At 36.1% G+C, this 23,321-nt stretch overlaps 1 protein-coding gene across 7 annotated transcripts in view; it reads left to right on the forward strand.

Annotated features, from left to right (window-relative positions):
* The window catches only part of LOC135086485 (calcitonin gene-related peptide type 1 receptor-like), a 134,497-nt gene that overhangs the window by 101,778 nt on the left and 9,398 nt on the right, over nt 1–23,321 (forward strand). For 4 of the 7 annotated variants that reach the window (XM_063981205.1, XM_063981208.1, XM_063981207.1 and 1 more), the window contains exons 6-11: nt 3,449–3,575; nt 8,717–8,818; nt 12,364–12,482; nt 14,542–14,615; nt 19,735–19,841; nt 21,721–21,828. In XM_063981205.1, coding sequence (XP_063837275.1) covers nt 3,449–3,575; nt 8,717–8,818; nt 12,364–12,482; nt 14,542–14,615; nt 19,735–19,841; nt 21,721–21,828 — 637 coding nt within the window. Of the gene's footprint in view, nt 1–3,448; nt 3,576–8,716; nt 8,819–12,363; nt 12,483–14,541; nt 14,616–19,734; nt 19,842–21,720; nt 21,829–23,043; nt 23,110–23,321 lie in introns of all 7 variants that reach the window. The other 3 variants (XM_063981209.1, XM_063981210.1, XM_063981211.1) reach the window with 3 other exon arrangements.

A 23,321-nucleotide genomic window follows, 5' to 3' on the forward strand; every position in this document is an offset into this window, starting at 1 on the left:
ATTCGCATGTACTGTGATACTATAGAAGAAGTATTAGGTATAATGTCCTGGCACTTTTTCTGAACACCCAGAAGCACAAAGAGATAAAATGTGCGTGTTCTTTTAAGACTCCGTTTCCTCCAAACTTTGTATGTATTCTCAAAGAAACTTTCTACAAAAACCCTCAATATAGGAACCGTTTTTTATTTCCAGGAAATAGACCCCCTATTCGTTCTTAAATTACGAGTACACTCCGACATTTTATAAAATTTTCAGCCCACATAATCTAAAACCGTTACACAAAAACATTTAAGCTTTCATTCTGGGTTATAAACACCTCTAATGGGGCTACAACGAGCCCCGACTTGGATGCACAATGCGCCATTTGTCGAAAAAAGCTGTTCCAATAAACTTAACTACGTGTCTAGTTGAACTGAGCTAGTGTCGAAGAAAAATTTTAATATGCCCGTTTTACACGCGACTGTATATCCTTTACTTTTACACGTTTCCGCTCGTGCAAATTCTCTTCAAGCAGAATGATGTAAAGGGTACATGTAAAGGAACGGTAGATCATTTCCACCGATCCAACTTACACAAATAGAAAAGAATTGGCCAGTAACTAATACATTAAGTTTCGAATCTTTAGCTCTTTGAAATGGGTGTGTAATGTATGATATAACTACATATCATATAATACTTAGAGGATATAACATCAAATTATATAAAATCGTTTAATATAATAATTATTTACTATAATAAACGAATAATATAATTTTAAAACGAATAATTTTAAGACAAATAACTATTAACTGATATAAAATGGTTTGATATAATGAATATTTTCTATAAAACTTACAATGTATACTATTTAAAACAAATAACATTCAAATCATATAAAAATAAAATGTCGAACAATCAAATGAGATAAAATTCTTTTCCTATAAAACTTAAATCATATAACAATAATATTTTTTTATAAAGTTCATTTGTTATAATAAGCATTGCATGCAGCAACAAGCAAGCGAGCAAGCGAGCAAGCAAGCAAGCAAGCAAGCTAGCAAGCAAGCTAGCATGCAGGCAAGCAAGCAGGCAAGCAAGCTAGCAAGCAGGCAAGCAAGCAGGCAAGCAAGCAAGCAAGCAAGCAGGCAAGCAAGCAAGCAAGCAAGCAGGCAAGCAAGCAAGCAAGCAGGCATGCAGGCATGCAGCATGCAAATTTGACTAAAAACTTGAGACTTCTGTCACGGCTCCGGCACTGCGGGGCTCTGGCGGTCCCTCGCGTGCTAATCGTCGCAGATGGCTTTCGCTCGACACCGCGTCTTCGGCTTGCTGGCCGGCTTCGCCGGCCAGCCTCAGCCGCGGCGCCTCGCTTCCAGCCACCTGCTCCTCAGCCCGCGGGCCGCCTCGCCCCTCCGTGCCTACGCGCTTCTAAATTACACTCTAGGGGTAGGGCAGACAAGACTACGTGGAGTCGGTTTTACGGCGATTCGTTTTTGTCACTAAAGTTATTTATAAGTCAAGCTAAAAAAGAACATACTTAAAGTTATATCTATCAGAAATTATATCAATTAAAGAGTATAACAAATAATATTTATTACAAGTAATGGTTATGTGAAATAATATTTATATTAAACAAAATTACATCAAATGAGTCTTAGATTAAGTAAGGTTTATATCAAATGTCTTTATGCGTTGTGATTAATATCTGAAATGATATTATTAGAAATGATTTATTATATGAAGTAAACATTATATGTTATAAAATTATATCAAGTGTTATTATAACATACGTTTATTATACAATATGAACGTTATTGAAATGAATTTATATCATATAAACTTATATAAACTGTCACGCACCCCTTTGAAATTACCACAAGATCATTCGTTCCTCGACACGATAATTGTCACATGGCATTAAGATCGCCTTTTAGTACCGCTTAATCTATTGTGTGTGTACCTAATAAAGTTTTTTAATAAATAATAAATCAAGATCTGCAGAGTACAGTCAGGTCAAATGAACGCAGCCCGCACCAGTCAGTTTGCGATCTTTGCTCGTGCCCCCACTGTCAGATCGCATCAATACAAAATGTATAGAGACTAGCCGACAATGTTGTTCATAGATGATAGTAGTAATCATAGTAATTAATTTTGGCGTATTCGCAAAAAGGTTCCTTTTACGTCTTTGCGCGAAATCCATCAATTGTCCTGCTTTGAGCTCCTCACTAAACGTTCGCGTGTATGAACGAAGGCTTAGTGCTGACATGTAGGTCGCGCTAATCCGCCTAGTCTACATTGTCGAACGACTGTAAAGTATCTAACGCAGCCTACAACCGCAAGGTAGATTGAAACTGAGAATGGGTTTGTGGCCATTGGCTGTTTCACAAACGGTTTAAAACAACGTTTTACTGAAGACACCAATGCTCACATTATAAAACGATGCTCAAAACACAATAAAATATTCAACCCTGCGCTGGTATTACATACTAAAATCATCCATCTGAATCTTTGCTTTTGAAACTACGGCTGAGTTCTGTTTAGCATTTAACTGAAACTATTAGAAGATTTTATTACGCTGAAGTGATGAATGTGGCTGTTAAGCTACTGGTATTTATCAGAGGTGAGAGAGTTAACTAGTAAAATAACTCTACTGAATTTACTAGTTAACTCTCACACCTCTTAAATTAGTTTTACCGAGGAGCAGAGATCTACAAAAATGCCTTAACGCCAGTCACCACAAAGCTAATCAGCGTAGGGCCTTAACGTAATACGAAAAGATTTTTTCGACATGTGATATTTTATTCTCGCGTAAGAGTAGGAATACTTTTAGCTACATCACCGTAAAACTCTTGTGATCCTTGATAGCCGCCGCTCCAAGAACATTTGGCAGAATCCCAAAGTAATTTGATTATAATACTCTCAACTCTCGAAATATGTTGTACTTTTTCATGGTGTCAATATGGAATCGTAAATGCTGATTTGTTTTTGTCAGAGTAACATGAATTTTTATTGTAACTCATGAATTTTCATTCAATTGTGAGGATATTGCATACTCGAATCTAAACAAAGTAACCGTTATATCAACGCCAAAAGTCCCAAATAAATCGGCTAACTAATTTTAGTTAAGCAAATCTAGCATGTACCTATTGCAAAAATATATACGAGTAGTTGTTGCAATTCACGAAGACGAGTGAGCTTTACATGTGTGGTGGCTCGCTACTGTTCGTTTTTCAATAGTTTTGATAGACATTACACTATCGTTATGTGCATATACACGTACACACACAAGTAAAGCTCACTCGCCTTTTCGTGAGTAGCAAGAACTAATAGACTTTTTTTCAAAAGTCTAAATTAACTTGGTGTCGACTGTACGATGCTACTTTATGTGGAAGCTCTCTATTGCCATAGCTTTTACCTAAGCGCAAGCGCTGCTTTGTTAAAACACAACTTAAGTAATTCGTTTCTGTCCAAGGTCCCTTCAATGCACGCGCATAAGGATCCACATCCACCTCTTCACGTCGTTCGCACTCAACAACCTGCTCTGGATCGTCTGGTACAAGACCGTCATCGACCAAGTCACCGTCGTTCAGAACAACAGGGTAAGTTCGCACCCCTTTACTTTTGTAATACATTTATTATGTAATCTATTTAACAAAATGCTGCTCCGCAAGTCAGAGAGAGAAGAGCTGTTAAAACTGCTGCAAATGGATTATGGAACGTATCCGTTATGTAATAAATAATCTAAAACCGTAAAACTATCCCTGTATTTTCCCGCTAAATAAAGTTTTTTGTTGTAATTATTTTCAGAATTTATACGAGTACCATGTTAGGCAGTGTTAACCTCGCTAAATGTTCCAATGCTGAAAACCAATGGTTACTTGTTAATGCCAATCTGACTTGAATGAACAACACGAATGCCCGCCACTGCAGATCCCTCCCTTAGTGTGCAGCCCCCACATTGCGTATCTTCCTGTTGACGGTCTTGTAACGACGGGGACGTACCCATGCATACGACCTACATATTAGCTGCTGGCCAAACATTTCGAGCGGTTGCTCAATAGTGTCTGAACATGTCCTTTATAATCTATCTCAAACAGCACTGAGGCGCCTTTAGCCTTTAGGAAGAAGTTTAATGATATGTTTTTATTATTTAAAAATTCTGCTCTGTACCTTTTTTTGGCTAGCGGAAAATGGATACGTCCAAATATGGTCCAGATATTATTATTTAGAATAACATAAATTAATTTTAATTAGAATTTTCATCCTTCCATGAAATTGTCTTCATCATAATTATTCAAACCTTATCCGCCTAACTTATAACGAAAGTTTATAAATCGTTACACTGTATTTCCGAAGAACTTCTAATTAATTAATCTAGATAAAAATAAAAGTTCGGGAATCTTCAAAATTAATGTTCAACCTCAAAAAATCGTGAAGCTCTATAGTGGCTTCACAAGCTTTGAATTTTAGAAAAAAAATAGGTAGTAAAATCGCATCATCGTGGCTCATGTTATTTTCACAATCTAGACACATACTGTATGTTAGATAAGTTCGCAAAAAGTAAGATAAGGGTTCAATAAGTTTATTAAGTTTAAGTTTAGTAAGTTTAAGTTAAGTTTTAGTTAAGTTTGAAACTGAAATAATTCGTTACGTCGTTGTAATTATTATGATAACAAACAGCGTACTTACTTAATGCATTTTAAGAACTAGGTATTTTTTTATCGAGGTTGTCGAACCCGAAGAATATTTTCACCGAATTTGGCTCAGAATTAACAAAATTAGCGAATTAAAATTGGTATATGTTATCCCATCAAAAACAATACTTGTCAAAAAAACCAAGTCTCGCAACTCAGTTGTTCTACGGTAAAAAGTTGTGAGATCCATGTAATACCAAGTCCAGGCCAGGAAATCTTTAACGTTTTACATAAATTATTGACTTGGCCATCGCACTAAATAATTTAATTTACACGTGTTTTCATGCGATGGCCTCAGTGCTTAAATTACCATACAAATAAATATTTCTACGTCTACTTACTTCAGTAGGCCTAAGATGCGCGCCGCGATAAGGGGTTATCACGCCAGTTTATCGATTTTGCCCATACATTTTGAGGTCGATAAAAGTTATCACGGCGCGCATCTTAGACCTACAGGTCGTATTTTCACGGATTCTGATCGGGACGTAAGTACAAAATCGCTCAACAGTGACCGCGGCCATAATCTTGAGAGACAGAAACAAGAGACCGAGACGTAAGTCAAGTTGCAGTCTCCCGTCTCGGTCTCTTGTCTCAGTCTCTTGTCGCAGTCTCTGTCGCGGTGCAAAACGCCGCCGCCCGTAGAGTTTTCAACCGCTTATTCCGTTAATCCCTCGAAATACATTGGATCACACAGACATAATTAGTTTTTAAAATCATAGGATTATGTAAACACAAACAAAGACAGCTCTTGAGATCATCGCAGATCGAAACCCGGTGAACATGTATGTACATTTCACATTTATTTTTCAGTTTCGGTTTTATTTTACGTAAATCTTAAAACTATACTCGTAGCTTCACTTACGGCTTAGTGTAAGGCTAAGTTGCACCAACTTACTTCAACCGTAACTTTAACAATAACCGGTCCTTTTTGTATGCAGTTTGACAGATTTTTGACGTTTGTTAAAATCTAAGTAAGATAGTGCAACTCAACCTAAGTGTGCGTTAGCTGAATATCGGCTTTGCTGCAGATATGATAAGTCGCAATAAATATATTCGATCCCTCGCCAAACCCACAGCGGGGTTTCCGTACAGTTCAAAAGCAAAAGATTCATTGAAATAACATTTTGATACAAAAATAGCAGACGAACGAGTAACACTGCCCAGTGCCAAGGTAAAGTAACTCGCAAAAGTTTGTTTTACAACAACGTTTATCTATATTAATCCATTAATTACCCATACATCTTCGCCTAAATCGTCTCTGGGCAGGCTTCTTCGTTTAGCTCGCAAGTAATTCGCCTAGATGTAGATGGCTGTGCAGCTGTGTTATGAGTAAGCAGAAAGTTAAACGAAAGTTTATTAACGAATGTGACTTTGTCTTGCGAGACTGATTAAGGTTAAAGTTGGTTGAAAGTCTGAATGTGCGTGTTACATGTTTGATATTGCTCTAAATGAAAGGATGCCAATGATCGTAATTTTTTAGTCGTTTAGTACACGTACACGACGATCTGGTAAAGGTCGCGGGAAGAGCCTGGATGCGGGCAGCGCAGGACCGTTCATTATGGAAAACCTTGGGGGAGGCCTTTGTCCAGCAGTGGACGTCATTTGGCTGAAACGAACGAACACGTATAAGTAAAATTCCGACATATTTTGAGCTAAGTAATAAATCGAATGCAACAAGGCTTTTGAAAGAAAATGTGGGTCAATTTCCAGCGTATATGACAACAACCGACTACAACCTGTTCACCACTTAATGGAAGAAAAATAATATTAAAGTAGATGCATAAGTTACTCATAATACGATATACGGCGAAGCTCACATCGCTCACACAATGTATGTAAAATGTATACTATACCATAGTTTCTCAGTGAGTGAAATGTATTCATATGAATAAATAAATAATCTTTAACCATTAATGTATTGGAAAGTAACTGCAGGTAATTAATGGATGATGGTGGATTAATGGATTGATTGATGACACATTTTATTCATCACGCATGCATAAAATACAATAAAATTTATTTTTTACTAAAATTTTACAAAATACAGTGTAAAATAGCAAGATTGAATAAAATTATGAGATATGGAGCTAGTAGGCCACTGGGTCGAAGCGAGCAACAGGTGATGCACGCACGTACTTATTTATGGCGAAGTCGACGGCGAGACAAGTCCATCCAAACTAATATTAAATTCAAAAGTAACTCCATCTACAACTATCTGACAGTTAAATTTTCATGCCCTAACCACTACCTTACTAGACCAACTTGATGAAATGTTAATAGACCTCATGTATAAAGTGTCGCGGAAATAAATGTTAAAGAGGTTTAAACAGGCTAACTAAATAGCCATGGTTTTTATACCTAAGTAAGTAGGGGTTTTTCAATCGCAAAAAAATTCTAAACCAACAAAACTACATGCGGGTAGAAGATCTAAAATACATAATTATGTTTACGAGTATGTTATGTCTGTGATATTCTTCTTGTTTGTATTATTTTTAGCATCCAAAGACCAATAGTAAATCGGTAAGTATTACTCGTAGTCACTCGTCTCACTCATTCTGTCTTGCGTTTAATTTCAGATCGATCCTAAACCAAATTGCTGCTTGTACTTATATTTGTCGATACCTCCTACATACGCACATATTATACCTAGAGTGTATATTTGCATCAGTAGACTGATGCGGTTCTCAGCGGAAAAACAGCAAACAGTTTGAATAGACTAATTTTCTACTCAATCTAGTAGTTTATAGAAAGTCAGGGCAGTACGCCCCTTTTCAAATCAAATTCAATTTGCCACTAGCTATTTTTAGGAATCACCTTTCACTAACTCGATGAACGAATAAAAAAAGTTGGAGTCAAAATAAAAAGGTAGAGTTTGCATAATAAAATATCTCCTGTACATCAGGTTGCATAAAAACATGAAATCACATTATCATGGATGTTTTCTCAGAGTGCTCTATTTATTCTATAATAAAGTTATATAAGATACTTCTACTAACATTGATAAACAAAATGGCATAAACAAGAAGAAGAGCATTAGATATTTATGCATCCAACAACGCGAGTCGTATATATTATACATAGTTGTTGACGGCATACATCGGCATTTCAAGCTACATTATAAGTGGCTTAGTTAAACAATTTCGAAATTAATTCAGACGTTAGTCAAATTAAAAGACAGAATAAACGAAAATGGAGCAATTAGGCGAAATAATTCAAGCCAGCGTTCCTAAAGCAAGTCGCCACTGCGCCCGCTTTATGTTGATGTTTGTCCTTAATGAGCAACGATTAAATTCTAATGGAATTAAACTTTTTTGTTGAATTAACTATAGCCATTGTAAGCCTAATTTTGTCCACAAACTTCGCGGAGGGTGAGATAATTTTAATTAAGATCTTACAACACCATCAAAAATGTCCCAAACTTTTCTACGAAAAGTAAACGTTTTAGTATATTTTACGAGGCTTACTTCGATTCCTATCGGCTCTAGATTCCTCTGATTTAATCTAAGATATCCTGCTCAAATATCCTGTAGCTGAACCCAATTAGTGGTTTAGCTACAGCCTAGCCCTGTTACCACATTTCTGTTCGATGCGCCTGCCAGCCTGCCGACGCAACTACTCTGTCAGAGGTTAGGTACTTCTATTACCTTGTTCATTTTGTACCTATCCACCCCTTTTACACAGAAATATTGGAAATAGCAACTGCAAAAATTAATGAAACAGAGCAGGGTACGGTGGTGGTAAGTGTTGTTGATAAAATGTATCAGGATGAGGAAAAAAAATTATTGAAAGAAATTAGTAATGCTGAGCGTTAAATAAAAGATAAATATTCAAGTGACAGGTTGTAAAATATATTATTTTTATTTATTGTATGGAACTCACGGTGCTACTTGTTGACATCCTATCATATATATATATATTTTTTTTATGCATAACAAGGCAGGTATTTGACCACAATCGCACCTGATGTTAAGTGGGATGCAGTCTAGGATGGTACATATCTGCCCTGTAAGACTTATTTTGATGACTCTAGTTTCATTATTATGCAGGTATGGTGTCAAGTTCTGCACGTCATCACGAACTACTTCATGGTGACCAGCTACATCTGGATGTTCTGCGAAGGTCTTCATCTGCACATCGCTCTAGTCGTGGTAAGTTTGCTTTTAAACAGTCTTATGTGATTTTACCGACTTATTTATCGGTCAATAGCTGCTTGAAACATTTTTGGAACTGTGTTTAGTAACAAAAAAGGTTAATTCTAACTCTTCATAGTACTGTAAATAAAATGTTCCCGGTGATATTTTAAGTGCTAATAACGATTTTAATATTGCGAAAAGTCACGCAGTCGATTCCAACTTAGCGATTCAATGAAATGCCAAAGGACTAAACATTGCCGTTTTAAATATATCGTTCACAAAGCCAATCTCATCCAAACCGCAGAACCTAATCCTTCCGTATTACGTGCTTTGTTTTAAAACAGCACAATTATCTATCCGCCGGCAAACACCGAGCCTGGTTTAATATACGTTTTGGTAAACACAGAAACTTATCAAAGTTCAGTCAGTGAGTCTCGACTCACGCACAAACGACTGTAGCGGTTGAGGGAGGATAATAAATCTATCTTTTATGCCACAGTAAAGCTAAACAGTACGGTAGAGACGCTTTTCACTAAACATGCGGCATATTTATAGATCGCGCAACGAAAGTTGAGGCACATTGAGGCGAACACATACTCACACACACTGAGAATATCTAAATTCATATTCCTCGAAGCGCACTCATGTTTTATTGCCCTGGTACTTTTTATTCATCCTACAAAGTTATTCGTAAAAATACGCTATAGGTGCGATATTTTAGGTGCGTCTCCAAAGGGTGCGCTTTGAGAAATACCTCGAATTCAGAGTACTTGTACAAATCAGTGCATCAGTCAGAATACGCAAGACGGTGACGTCTTGCATCAAGCGAATACAAACACAAATGTTTGCTTGTGTTGATCGCCTCAACTCTTTCTGTGCGATCTACAATTACTAATGACGGTAGAGCCTGTCCGCCATTTAATCACGGTTGTAAAATATAAGAGACCTCAAGAATGCTTAATTGCGATTTGCACCTGAGCACAGACAAACTAAGATCAGACTAAGGCTGAGTTGCACCATCTTACTTTAACTATAACTTATCAAAACTATGAAATCACCCCCATGTGTTTGGTTCCAAGCCATCTTAAGAACTGAATGATTATATGTATGTATGTATATGCGTCTATAGTATCAATTTAAAGTATGGAATATTACCTTTAATTTGGTCATTTAGTTGTTACGATCGCTCGGAACAAGTAGGGTGATTCCATACTTTTACTCGCGAGTGTAGTTCGTGACACCCAAAGTGGTCAAAAAGTTGACAACACAACCTTATTTAAATAAATTAATCGTCACAAAGCAAAGACATGTTGCGAACTTTTGGGTTACCTACACCTCACCAAAAAGGCTGGCTTATTTCCCAGTATGCTATAGGTAACCCTAGTGTTCCAGCGTCCTTGGCTGCGCGACACTGGCCGCAAAGAAAAACCTTCTTTTTCGACGACGAATTTCGCTACTCTTTTGTTTTCTTGTCTCGCTTACGAGTCTCACGACTCGAATTTACGCATACATTTAACCAACTCGATTTTGTATTATTGTATTAAAATCACGTTTTTCGAAATAACATGTACCTACCTACCTGACACAAGAGTTAAGGCCCATTAAGCCAGTAACTACATCTAGTAAAAAAAAAGCGCTAACAACACCTATAATAAATATAGGACAGCGAAAAGAACCTAAGTATGTTTTCTAGGTCCTAATTCATCTGACCGTGTTTTGTTCTCATTCACTTATCTACCTAAGCCGTGAAGTAGATGATGAAAGAAATAAACCCGCCATTATTTTGTGAAATATTTGATGTTTATCTACCCAACCAAAATCTTATCATTTATTTCTTCTTGAGATCTTATATCTCTGTATTAAGACATCATTACAGCGATAAGATTACATAAATCATAATTTATCATCTTATAGTAAATGAAATAGAGTATATTTCTATTTGTGTAGCACAGGCTTCAAAACTATTTTTACATTTTATTTTCTGTACCATAATCTTGTAGCCGACACAAGTTGCCCATGAAAATCGATAGTTTTAAGCTGTTTTAATGCTCGTATAACCTAACTTAACCTTAACCTTTTTCTAAGATGGCTTAGTTCTTATTATCCTTAGAGACAAAGAAAATTGACGTTGTTAAAATCGTTTTTATGAATCAGGGATGTTGAGGATATGAAGTTTCGGTTATGGATATTAGAATAATATTATACCGGTTTCGGTTACGGATATGAAATCATTTCGGATTATCCGAATGTTTCGGATAATTTCGGTTACGGATATAGAATTTTAAAAATTATAATTCAAATAGCGAAATGCAGCGCGACCCGCATAGCCACTTTATATACTATGAATGACGAAACCTGTGATAAAGGTAAAACAGGCAGGGATATTAGATTTTGCCAGGGAATGCCAGACAAGCTACAAATATTAAAAAATATTAAGATTTGGACTCCGCCGTTATCCGAAACTATCCGAAACTTTGTATCAGTTTCGGTTACGGTTACGGAATATTTTTATTTCGGATATCCGATAGTTTCAGTTTCGGTTACGGACATCCATAAAATTGAGATATTAATACCGATAGCAATTCATTCCACTGACCATTATTGTTTCATTTACTATTATGAACTATTAAATATTATTTAGGTTTTTAATCCATTTCGCATGATGTGTTTGAATAAACAACTGCATTATCCACAAACAAACACATGAATGGTATTCAATAATGAATTCACTGTTTAATCTTGTTTCAATTAACATTCCATGACCGAGTTTAACGACTTCTGGACAATTTATTCCTTTCTGAAAACTTAAGGACAGTAATAAATCTACTCAGACTGCTTGTGAAATATTTTTTAATAAAAACTTTGCATTGCTGAAGAGGAAATGTTATCTACTTTTTGTGTACTACACGTTTAGACTTCCTTACTATAATCCAAGGGCGTGCTGCAGAGTACACACATTATAACGCCCGTATTTACAAACATTACTATGAGGTCTCACAGTGCGCGTTGACGCACAGGGTGACGCACGAACCTATCACAGAGCTCTATTCAGCGTTGTGCGTTCGATTTACTGCTTCACTCGAGCAAGCTTCGTTTGTGAATACGGGCGTATGTAATTAGGCAATGCCTGTAACAAACGCTGACGTATTGTAAAAGATAAATAAATAGTGATTTGCAATTTTCAAGCTCCCTAACATTGAAGTGGGCCCAAAAATATGTCCGCCACCAAATGTTGTTTATGTGCTTGTTTTGGGCTATTCTGTCCCATAATCAAAGTAACTTAAGTGACAGATGCGATCTCGCGATGACTGCTTCAGGAAGCGTACAAAAAAAGCGGAGTGAAGTGATTTCGGAATCAAAACTGTCACGAAAGTTGCATTGTTTGTTTGCTCGTTTTAGTTCCCTAACCTCCTGTCCCCTAAAAAGTAACCTTTGTGAGAGACTCAGTGTAGCGATTACTTCGCGGAGCGTACAAGAAAAGAGTTAACTGTCACCAAAGTTCCTTAACCTGTATTTGTGACGTCATATCAAGGTTCTACTTCAACCCTTCTTCTTGGCAGGTTTTCGTAAAAGATGAGGTGGCAATGAGGTGGTTCGTAGCGACGGGCTGGGGGCTTCCCATGCTGATCGTCGGCGTGTACTCGGCGGTGCGCTACAACACACCTGGAGCTACCGAACGGTTGGTAACAACACATTAAATGATACTTCAGTTTATTACAGGACTACAAGACATTACAGGAGCTTTACAGGACTGTAAAGCTGTATCATACAAAGTTATTCAACAGCGAACCAGAATCATCGACTAGCACCATTAGCAAGCCTTCGATTACGTCGCAAGTAGTGGGACTACCTTCACATTCACGGCTGCCGCGCTGCTGCCGCACTGCTTGCGACGTAATGTGAAGGCGCACTAAGTGGCAGCGATCTGGTTATATCTGTCGAAACGCTTGCGTAAACGAGTTCTTTTCAGAAGACTCGGCAAAGAATAAAGCTCGAAGTGAATTGCTTTTATACCGTCTATTGATCATTCCTTAGAGGCTGCTAAGTGACAACCCTGACGCTTAGAATAGCGCGATTTATTTACGTGAAATTAGTATACATTTGCAAATAAGGTGCACCTCAAAGTTTCCTCGGAAATCGGTTCGTGACCGGTTGGTCACGAATCGTAATGATCGCAGATCGTATTGAGCTTGTGCCGAATGGTTATTCGGCACAAGCTCAATACGATCTGCGCTTGGTGCGCTGCATACTAATTAGATAAATGAATTGTTCCAACTGTCACTTCATTTTCCTGCCACAAACTATTTATGTATAAATTAACTTGTGTGGCGACTAGTTAAATGATTTGATGCCACCGAAAAATTAGCGAATACGACGGAAAATAATATAAAGAACAAAAATAAATACTCGCAGTTAGTACCTATTACAAATAAAAAATGTGAAAGGTCCTACTACCTAAACGGTACGCTTGAAAATTAAAGCTGGAACTTACGCTGAACAAACTTGAAATAACAACAGTTGATATGACGATGTAGCAAATACAATAGAATTGTAGCACTAAAACGGCAAGGCGTAGGTACTGATAATAAATACTAAGCTTAAACCGTCTATTCTATAATTACCAATCAGAGTTTGCATATTTATTTTGGCTAGCGCGGTCAGCTTAGATTGGCTAACATGAGAATAAGTTCGTTTGTCGCAAAAGATTAAAACCCAAAGTTCATATATTATTCATGTTTACCAATGGCTCCGTCACTCAATCTCATTTTTTTTCCACTTTTCCTTACCGCTCCTGATCGAATTTGTATGCCCATATTCCAAGAGCCTACACGCGTTCATCTTAATAAGACTTTGATGCAATAAGCGTCATAGATAAGTGAAAGAAGTGCACACAAAAGGTTTTAATAAACCTGAAAAAATTGCATACAAGAACATAACTGGGTCAGCCATTTTTCATGCTCAGACTGGATACAGCCGCAACTTAATCTCGTTACAAGTGCGCGGTTGGGATTAGTTTTCACCACATTTGGAAAATGTCATCACGCGAATTATGACTTTAGAAGTGTAGGTATAACTCGTGAAACCCTAAGTGGTCGCGATAACAATCTATTCTCGATTACTTTCAGGCTAAAGAACTTTTAAAAATAATGCTAGATCCCGTCTCAAGCCTGGGCTGGGAAACTCCTTTGAGGTTTTCACTGGTGTCATTTCAGTCCTCTGCCGTCCGCTCTCCTTGTTATAAGTTGTGACGTCACATGTAGGTCCATACTAACACGCGCGATTCACAAGTCCCCACAAATTATCATGTTGATGAGCTCATGATAAAGTCATGCGTTTGAGCTCATCTTTGTTTTTGAAGCCATTACTGGAGGCGTAATTGAAGAAAGCACACATATGGCTGTTTGGAAACACGTTAATAGCCTTCGGAGCTCTGAAAAAATAACCAAAAGCCCGTCTATTTTTAACTACTTCGTCTTAGAGACGCAAATATGTACGTGTTCCTAAACTGGCTGACCTACTAAACTTTCAAAATATCGGAAAACAACATCGTAATTTTCGATTCATTTTACGTTTCGATAAAATGAAATTACATCAGGTTGTGTGGTTATTAAATAACAGACATAATTGGAAACGTTCAGTAATTTGATGGTATTCGGAAAAACTCAAAACTTTATGCTCAATTTTTTTTTACATAACACGGTGTGTACGCATTTATTAAACATGAATTTGTGTTTCAGTTGCTGGATGGAGATAAGCGACTGTTTTTGGATAATCATCGTACCTGTACTGATTTCCCTGTTCGCTTCTTTTGGTAAGTACCAGCCAAAAATTATCGAGTACGTACAGACGTCATTTAATTATAATCCGTATTACTTATCCGATTAGGAAAACACACAACTAACGCAAGTCACTTGCTTAATTACCATATACTATTTTTATATCGAGAAAGTAACATTAAGTCTATCCAATATATAGTTCCAAAATACTGAACTGTCCTATGCATGACATTGACAGTGGGGCGCCACCGTCAATACCGGATCGCTGGTTCCGATTTTTGCCATGTTGGAAACCATACAGTTGAACGATGGTAGCGCCCCCCTGTCATTGAGTTTGGTGGGACAGTTCAGCGTGGGTCATCTATAGCTTGATTAGAATGACAGCTGTCAAACGAATGTGACTAGTGCTGGGTATGTTTTGTACGGTTCACATAGATGTATCGATAAGTTTTCGAAAAAATGATATAAAAAAATGCACCCAATTTTTCTTCATATCTTTATTCATAAAAATGACAATTATAATTTAAATTTAAAGACAGTAAAATTTAAAATTCATGTCAAGGGTGTACAACCTAAGTCGTAGTCATTATCATCAGTGTTCTTCAGTGGTTTTTTCCTCTCGCTAGAGGGCGGTGGGCATCTCTTCTAGAGCAACGGTGCTATGAATACCCAAAAAATTACCGGTGATTGATTTCCGATGTTTGATTATTTAAGAATGAAATGTTTTTTGGGTTTTAATAGTGAACATTTAGAAAAACGTATAACTTGACTTAAATATGTAAAAAAATTAGTTAGAAAAAAAAAAGTTAAATATTATTATGTTAAAAAAATAACTAAATTAACAGAATGAGAATTCTTCAACTTTTTGCATCGTTACCACATAAACGGTGACTCTTAGGAAAAAGGGGCAAAGACATTTTTAATAGATAATTTTATGATCTACTACTATTTCTTATCATTTCTTATGATAAGTTTACTGTTTGGCGGAAAAATGCAAAAAACTTGGACTTCGTAAATTTTTTTTTCAAATGACGGATCGTTGGGGACTTTTGACATTTCATTAAGGATGGTGTTCTCAACATTCACACAAATTTTCAGCTCTATGCGAATTATTATAACCTGGATTTTCTGACTTGACCGGGCTAAAAGAGTGACCATAGAGTTACAAGTAGAGTAGTGACGTGTGCATATAAGAGCTCTTAAACCTAATAGACACGAAAACTTCGTATCTTAGAAACTCACGGTGCAGTCCTTCGTCAAAGTTGCAACCATTTTTCGATAATTAAAGATGACAGACGACATTGAGGTTGATCATTTTATATTCGACGTCGACAATCATGATACAATGCTGAGTCGAGGCACGAGGCGATATCACATTGAATTTATGTGTAAGACCGTTATGAAGAAAACACTTTTTTGACTCTTCGGATCATCGAATCTCAGAAACGCTGACTATTAGGAGAAAGTGTATAGATAATTTTGATAGATAATTGTATGGTCTTAAACCTTGTCATACATATTTTTGTGATAAAACTTACCGTTTAGCTGAAAATTTCAAAAACCCCTATTTTTTAAGTTTGAACTTGTTTTTTTTTTTAGCACATGTCGGATCGATGGGGACTTTTCACAGTTAATTCATAATGGTGCTCCGAACATGCGTACCAATTTTCAGCTGTATGCGAATTAATGCAGGGTTCATGTCTATTTTGACTGGACTATAAGTAGTGTTTGGTGTATGAATCAAGGAAAAAATAAAATATTTGGGGGCACGGTAGTGCAACCGCCAAGTCGAGTAAAATTTTTCAATTTCGGTCCAGTTTTCTAGATACATAACTGCTGTCTACAAAATACAAAAAGAAATGAGATCCCATCAAAAACAATACTTGTCAAAAAAACCAAGTCTCGCAACTCAGTTGTTCTGCGGTAAAAAGTTGTGAGATCCATGTAATACCAAGTCCAGGCCAGGAAATCTTTAACGTTTTACATAAATAATATATTGACTTGGCCATCGCATGAAAACACGTGTAAATTAAATTATTTAGTGCGATGGCCAAGTCAATAATTTATGTAAAACGTTAAAGATTTCCTGGCCTGGACTTGGTATTACATGGATCTCACAACTTTTTACCGTAGAACAACTGAGTTGCGAGACTTGGTTTTATTGATAAGTATTGTTTTTGATGGGATTGGATAGACTGTAGTTGCTATTGCCAAGTAATATACCTATCTGTAAAGATCCCTTTTGTTAAACCTTTGATTGTTTATAGGTATATTTTATTACCTAAATAAACATTTTATTATTCTTTTTTCGTCTTATTTGTCTTGAAAAACGCAGATTTGAGTGCTTAATTTGAATCGCAAACAATTTAAATATCAAATTCGATAGACAAAATTGTGCGGAGTCACGAATCCACTACGCCTATGGGATCGAGCCCAAAACGTTACACAAAAACAAGAACCAACCGTTTTTGGGTGACAGAAAAAGCTCTTGTTCATAATGGAAGGGTGGGTCCGGGCAAATAATTGGTAACTCGATTTAGTACCAAGTTTTAAAGTCTGAATATGATGAAAATTAAGTGTTCTCCTCGCAGCCATTATTATCCAGATATTAGCTAAATATTACTGACAATTAACGAACATCATAAATTTTGAATGTGACAAATGAAGGAAATTATCTTAAGTAGGTGCTCGTCAATAATGTAACGCCATTAGCTCTTCATAAAATAAATGTCCGACACGCACTCGGGTCCAACCCGGCGTTGGCAGTGAGGCTGTGTTGCCACCAAAGGTATACCTGTACAGAAAAGCAGCTTCGCCAAAGCTAAGCTATACTAGGAAAATGATATCCAAACCATTAATGACAGTCCTTCGCGAGCCTCGTAATAATTCTTCCTACTCCTTTTTCTTTTGCGTCCTTCGCTCACTTATTATTAAATGATTCATGTTGTTTGTTTATTAGACCTTGTACCCACAACCCACATTACCCGAGATGATATACTTACTCGTAGATTAGAAAAAGTAAAGAAATCTACGAGATATTTTTTTCTCCTTTAAAAAATGCCGCTTATCTATCGCTAAGCTTTGGTGGAAATTCCGACTTTATACGCTGAATATCTACGCTTTTCAATTGAATTTTCCGATCGCCAGAATGCGGTCGCAGAGGCTTTTCCACAATCCCAGACCCTAACTTTGTAGATACTTTCTAACGTATTGCTATGACATATGTTTGTGTTTCGGTTCTGTCTGGTAGCTCCTTTCGATTTATGTAAGCTAGGAGGCACTGAATGGGTTTAGTTTGGTTTAGTAGTAACTGATACAGTAAATATAGGTAGGTACTCGTGATTCGAACTACATAGTTATGTATTCTTGCTCATTATGCAAACACTACTTCTCACGGGATTTCATATTCAGGGCCACTAATCACCACCCGATAGCGTTTGTATTATAATATGTATAAGGTATATCGTCCTGTAATATGTACCCTTAACAACATTATCACCTCAATATTAATACCGTGTATTTTTACACATAAAGTAACTTTTTTTTTCCCCAAGATTCCATCAGCCACCTAAACAAATAAAGTCCGATGTAGTTACCAACATTATACTCGGAAAACGACACAATGTTTTTCTATTACACGGTTATCAACACAAAATAGATTATCTTCGAACAACAAAAGTTACTTTTGGTAGTACGGGCGTGAAACGTGACTTTATGTGATTATTTAAAAAGCCGTTTTTATTTCGGCAAATCGTTTAGGTCTCAGGTTGGCATACCTACAGCTTTCATGATTTTAACATTATTTGTTGTAACAGCCCGTAAAAACCTTTATGAGAGAGTCCTTTATGAGAGAGTTCGTGAAGACACAGGTAAAAGATATTTATTTCATTAACACGTTAATGGATGAAACGATTTGGGAAAACTCGTACACAAACCATAGACTAAACACGCTTAAGACCGACCAGGGCCAACAGTTATTTCATTTCGTACTCAACACTGAAAATCAAGAAAAAATTAGTGTACCTAGGTACTTTTCGTTGAAACACGAATACGCTAGTAATATTTTAATAGAATAAAGGATTATACGAGTTTATAGGAATCAAGTTTAGGAAAGCTTTTGCTTTTAAGCTTGTCATAAACGGGCCATCATGAAATAGTGAGATAATTTCAGTTACCTACCTATTTCTAACAGTTGTAATAATTTTAAAATCAAAAGAAAAATTCAAAGTCATGGACTCTTTTCATGAGATATGAAAATCACCGTCAATAAGACACTCATCATTGTTAGGATTTCTCGTAATAAAGCCTGTGTCACATTACTAACGAAAGCGTTTAACAAAGGGAAAGGCGAGGAAAATCTCATATTAACGAGAACCATTCGTGACTTTGGAGACGATAAATTGGCTGGCTGGTGACATCTAAAACTAGGAATTAGAGAGCCGCCAGTGCGGCGTACGTGGTCGTATTTATTGAGCGGGGGTCTGTTGTCTCATGCGTTCTGCAATGGCTGGGAAACTGGCATTTTTACAATCCTTCTAATTGGGTACACACGGTTTGGTAAAAACGTCACTTGCGTCAGGTAATTTTAGCACAAAGATTAAAAGATTTCATCATTCACAGAACGTTTGTCCTTAGACATTTTTTCTCTTGATGTTTCTTAATTAATTTCTCGTACATTTATCGAAGCTTGGTAAAAGTTTTAATTTCCCCAATGGTTGAATTTATATGGATTTAATCTGATTCTAAAGAAATTGCAGCGGTTGAAACGAAATTGAAAATATAATTGAGTTATCAATCTGTAATAATTTACTTTTTATAAAGTATAAAGTGGGTAGGTAAATAATCTGCAATTTGTATAGAGATCTGTTTCAAATAATATTATTGCGTAAAAACTAAATGTAGCAATGGACTGAAGTAGGCTGATGATCAGTTTGACTGCATAATCTTAAAAGTTGATGAGAATATCTGTCTAATATACCACCAAATTATGCGGACCTCAATAAAACCCACTTGTCCCTGAGTTGGAATAGAAATTTTGCCTGTCGTAGAGCTTGCGCCCCAAAATGTAGCAGGCGTTGCAAAAAGTTTACGAGTTCAACCTGTATGATATTAAGCTGCCTGTTTGACGTTACACTAAGGTTCTTTGTTTTACAGTGTTTCTGGTGAATGTAGTTAGGGTTCTCCTGACCAAGCTTCACCCGGCACCGAACCAGCACGTCTCCGTAGCGGCCAAGAAAGCTGTACGTGCCACTCTTATTCTGGTAAGTGTATTGGCCTAATCTCTTATCTTATGGCATATGATATTTGAAAGAATCAAAATTTTGATAGAATTAAATGATTTAAGTACCAACTTACTCAGTTTCTAGAGTTCAAGTCCGCATTTACGTTGTGTTTAGAATTCACTTGTTGCCAAGTGAAAAACTTAGACATTTTTAAATTATCCTTTTCATAATTTATGTCAATCTGTTATGTTTCTAAAGCCTTGAGTGGCTCGGCCAAATGAATCTGAGCATCTTCAAGTGGATAACACAAGACTTAAATATACCTACATCACGCTGTTTTTGAGTGCTCAACAACTTCAGAAAACCAGAAACAGATAGATTGTTAAAAACATCAGTGATTAATTATAGATACCAATTATCTTTTTAATGATAAGACAACAAAGGATTACCTACCACCACCACCGCATTGATTTCAGTTAGACGCAAATTCATGCGTCAAAAGTGAGTCTGCAATATTTACAGTTAAAAAGTAATTTTGAAAAAATAATTGGCTATAGTTTCTCACAATACGATTTTTTGTAAAACACATATTATTACATTTCAGTTTTAAATGTGACCTTTATTGTAGGGTCGATATCAAATAGTGAGAATAAGTTAACTTCCCGAATGAAAAATGGTTTGGCGGGTTACATGATACCACTCTATAGTATCGCTAGGTTAAAAGTATATAGGAATTAACAATCTCTACGTATTCTCATCAGCAATTCATTCACCCATCTGCTTTCGATCCGCTATTCGTAATCATAAAAAGATTCTTGTTTGACAGAAATAGCCGATTCAATCCAACCAACGCATTATGTGATTTACAACAAAATGGCCGTTCTTTAACTATAAATCAGATCAAAGCACATAAGAACTAAAAGAAATAAGAATCAGCTCTCGGTGTTAAATGCCTTCTGTTTACCACACATTTATTAGTACAAGTGTGTATTTATTAGCGTCTTCAACGTCTCTTTACTCGTATGGATTTCGTCAGTCACGAAAAGGTTAGATAGGAAATCGTGAATCTTTGAATGCAGTTCTCTTTCTTTTAAAAAATAAAGGAATGTTTTCTTTGAGTAGAATGTTCTATCTACAGTATTAAGAGTACTTTCCCTCCAGGTGGCATTACAAAATTCCACCCTGTATGTCCTAGAAAAGACGTACAACTCAACTCAACTGCTCACAGAACCATATAATATTGCCATATTTTAGGATGCTGCTTGGAGGATTTAAGTGGATTTAGTGGAACTAAACAAGCAGTGGATTATGTAGGGAAATATATTGTAGATACTAGGAAATATCTAATTTTATATCATTTTCTAAATACGTATTCTGTCACCTATAAGTTCACGACCCACGCGTCGACTTATTTATAAACTTCAATTTTCATGCAGGAGGACTTTTAATGGTTAAGCACTGCTTGACTCTAGTTAAAGTGTATGTATTACCTCCACCCTGTATATTGGATATACATATACATTATTATACATGTTTACAATATTTTAAGTTACATATTTTTACAAAACAAATGCTGGCTCATGATGATATTGACATTTACATACATTAATACGTTATTTGAAGAATTAGGTAACTGTGTTTTCTATTAACTAAAAACAACCCAGAAGAAGATTTTTATAACTTTAAGATGCTCACAGCAAGAAGTTACTATACGAGTATTATCCATATTCATAGACAGTCTATGACTCAATAGAGTACGTAATAATTCTATCTATGAGTATAAATCTGCATCATTCTCTCCTCTAATTTTTTGCTATGCCCGCCGACAGAGTTCTTACTGTCTTATATTATTTATATCGAACCTCCTTTAACGTGTGGAATAGCAATAAAGAAGTTGAATTTGAACTTTTTTACACAGATACCCCTGTTCGGTCTCCATTTCGTCCTGATACCGCTTGTGCCCCCACCGAACTCCCCGGGCGAGAGGGCGTACCAGGTCATCTCGGCTCTTCTGACCAGCTTACAGGTACTTGTGATGAATAAATATTATACAGGGTGTAAGGTACAGAAAGACAAGAACTTTACAGCTTAGACAAAGTTTATACTTAAACTGTGGAATTTTCTTTCGAAAAGTACATGGTTTTCCCTTTTAAAATATATATGTAAAATTAGGTATGTAATTTTTGCGTACCTGTTGCTTATATCCTGATTTTTTATCTCTGTTCGATAAGTCTCTAAAGCCGTGTATCATGACTTGCTATTATTATAATCTAAAATCTATTTTGGTAACAGGTTCTTTGATCGGTAGGTGTACTCGTGGTATCTTATTCGATACGAAGATTTTTTATTCAAATATGTAATAATATTTAATCAACAACCTATTTACTTTATCCTTTTATCAAACCAGTTAATTATTACGATATTTTAAAGCCAACATAATAATATAACTTGCAATATTCTTTTGGGTATTTACTAGTATAATTACGAGTACATTCTTTGGGGTATCTAAATGCCTAATTAGGAGAGAAAAGAGACTGGGTCCCGTATAACAATTTAAAAAGATTGTAAATATGTGAAGATCTTCTGATATTAAGAATACTTCTCACCCATCTCAATTAAAAGTTCTTTTGCAATACATAAAAACCAATAAATTCTGAGAAAAGTATGCACGGTGCATTTTATGATTTTGTCATTAATTAATTTTATGAATTGCAATTGAAAATTTATTTAGGTCTGAAAAAGTATCACTTCGCCCGCGTGGAATTTTGTCTGTTACAGAAAACCTTTAACGCACGCGTCCCTGTTTCAAAAACCGGGATAAAACTATCCTATGTCCTTTCCCGGGACTCAAACTATCTCTATGCCAAATATCATCAAAATTGGTTCAGTGGCTTAGGCGTGAAAGCAAGACAGACTAGAGTTACTTTCGCATTTATAATATTAGTATAGATTAAACATTTACATAAAATGTTGCATTAAATAAACTAATTTATTATTAATGAATGCTCTCCTTCTCATTCATAACAAATGAAGTTACCAAAATTATCTTATTTATGCCACCTGGATTGTACTTGGATGGTTTGACCTTTATATCATTTTATCGGCATGATTTAATGATGATAAAGAATAATTCTATAAAATACTTATTTTAAATTCACGAGGCAGATAATACATAATAATGTGAATATTTAATATTATTATGTAGATAACTAACATGAATAATTTTGCTGAAAAACATCAGGGGGACAATCGGGACAGCAGTGGAGGTCTGCAGAGCACCCTTCAAGTACCTATATGATTGAAAGTGGTATGTAAGAGCAGTTTATATGCTAGGTGTTCATGGAGCTCTTTTCGCCTTATTGTGGCCATTGTAAAAACCTCGTCCGGTCCGCGTGAAGAGATTACAATTTTACTTAAACATACAATATGAAAGCATACAGACAATAGCTTCGCTCTATGTTACTAATTTCAGCCATGTCATGCAGCGCAGCTTATAAAACCACGAAGAAAGTCACGTTC

The sequence above is a fragment of the Ostrinia nubilalis genome, chromosome Z (genome assembly GCF_963855985.1).
Source record: "Ostrinia nubilalis chromosome Z, ilOstNubi1.1, whole genome shotgun sequence".
Classification (NCBI taxonomy): domain Eukaryota; kingdom Metazoa; phylum Arthropoda; class Insecta; order Lepidoptera; family Crambidae; genus Ostrinia; species Ostrinia nubilalis.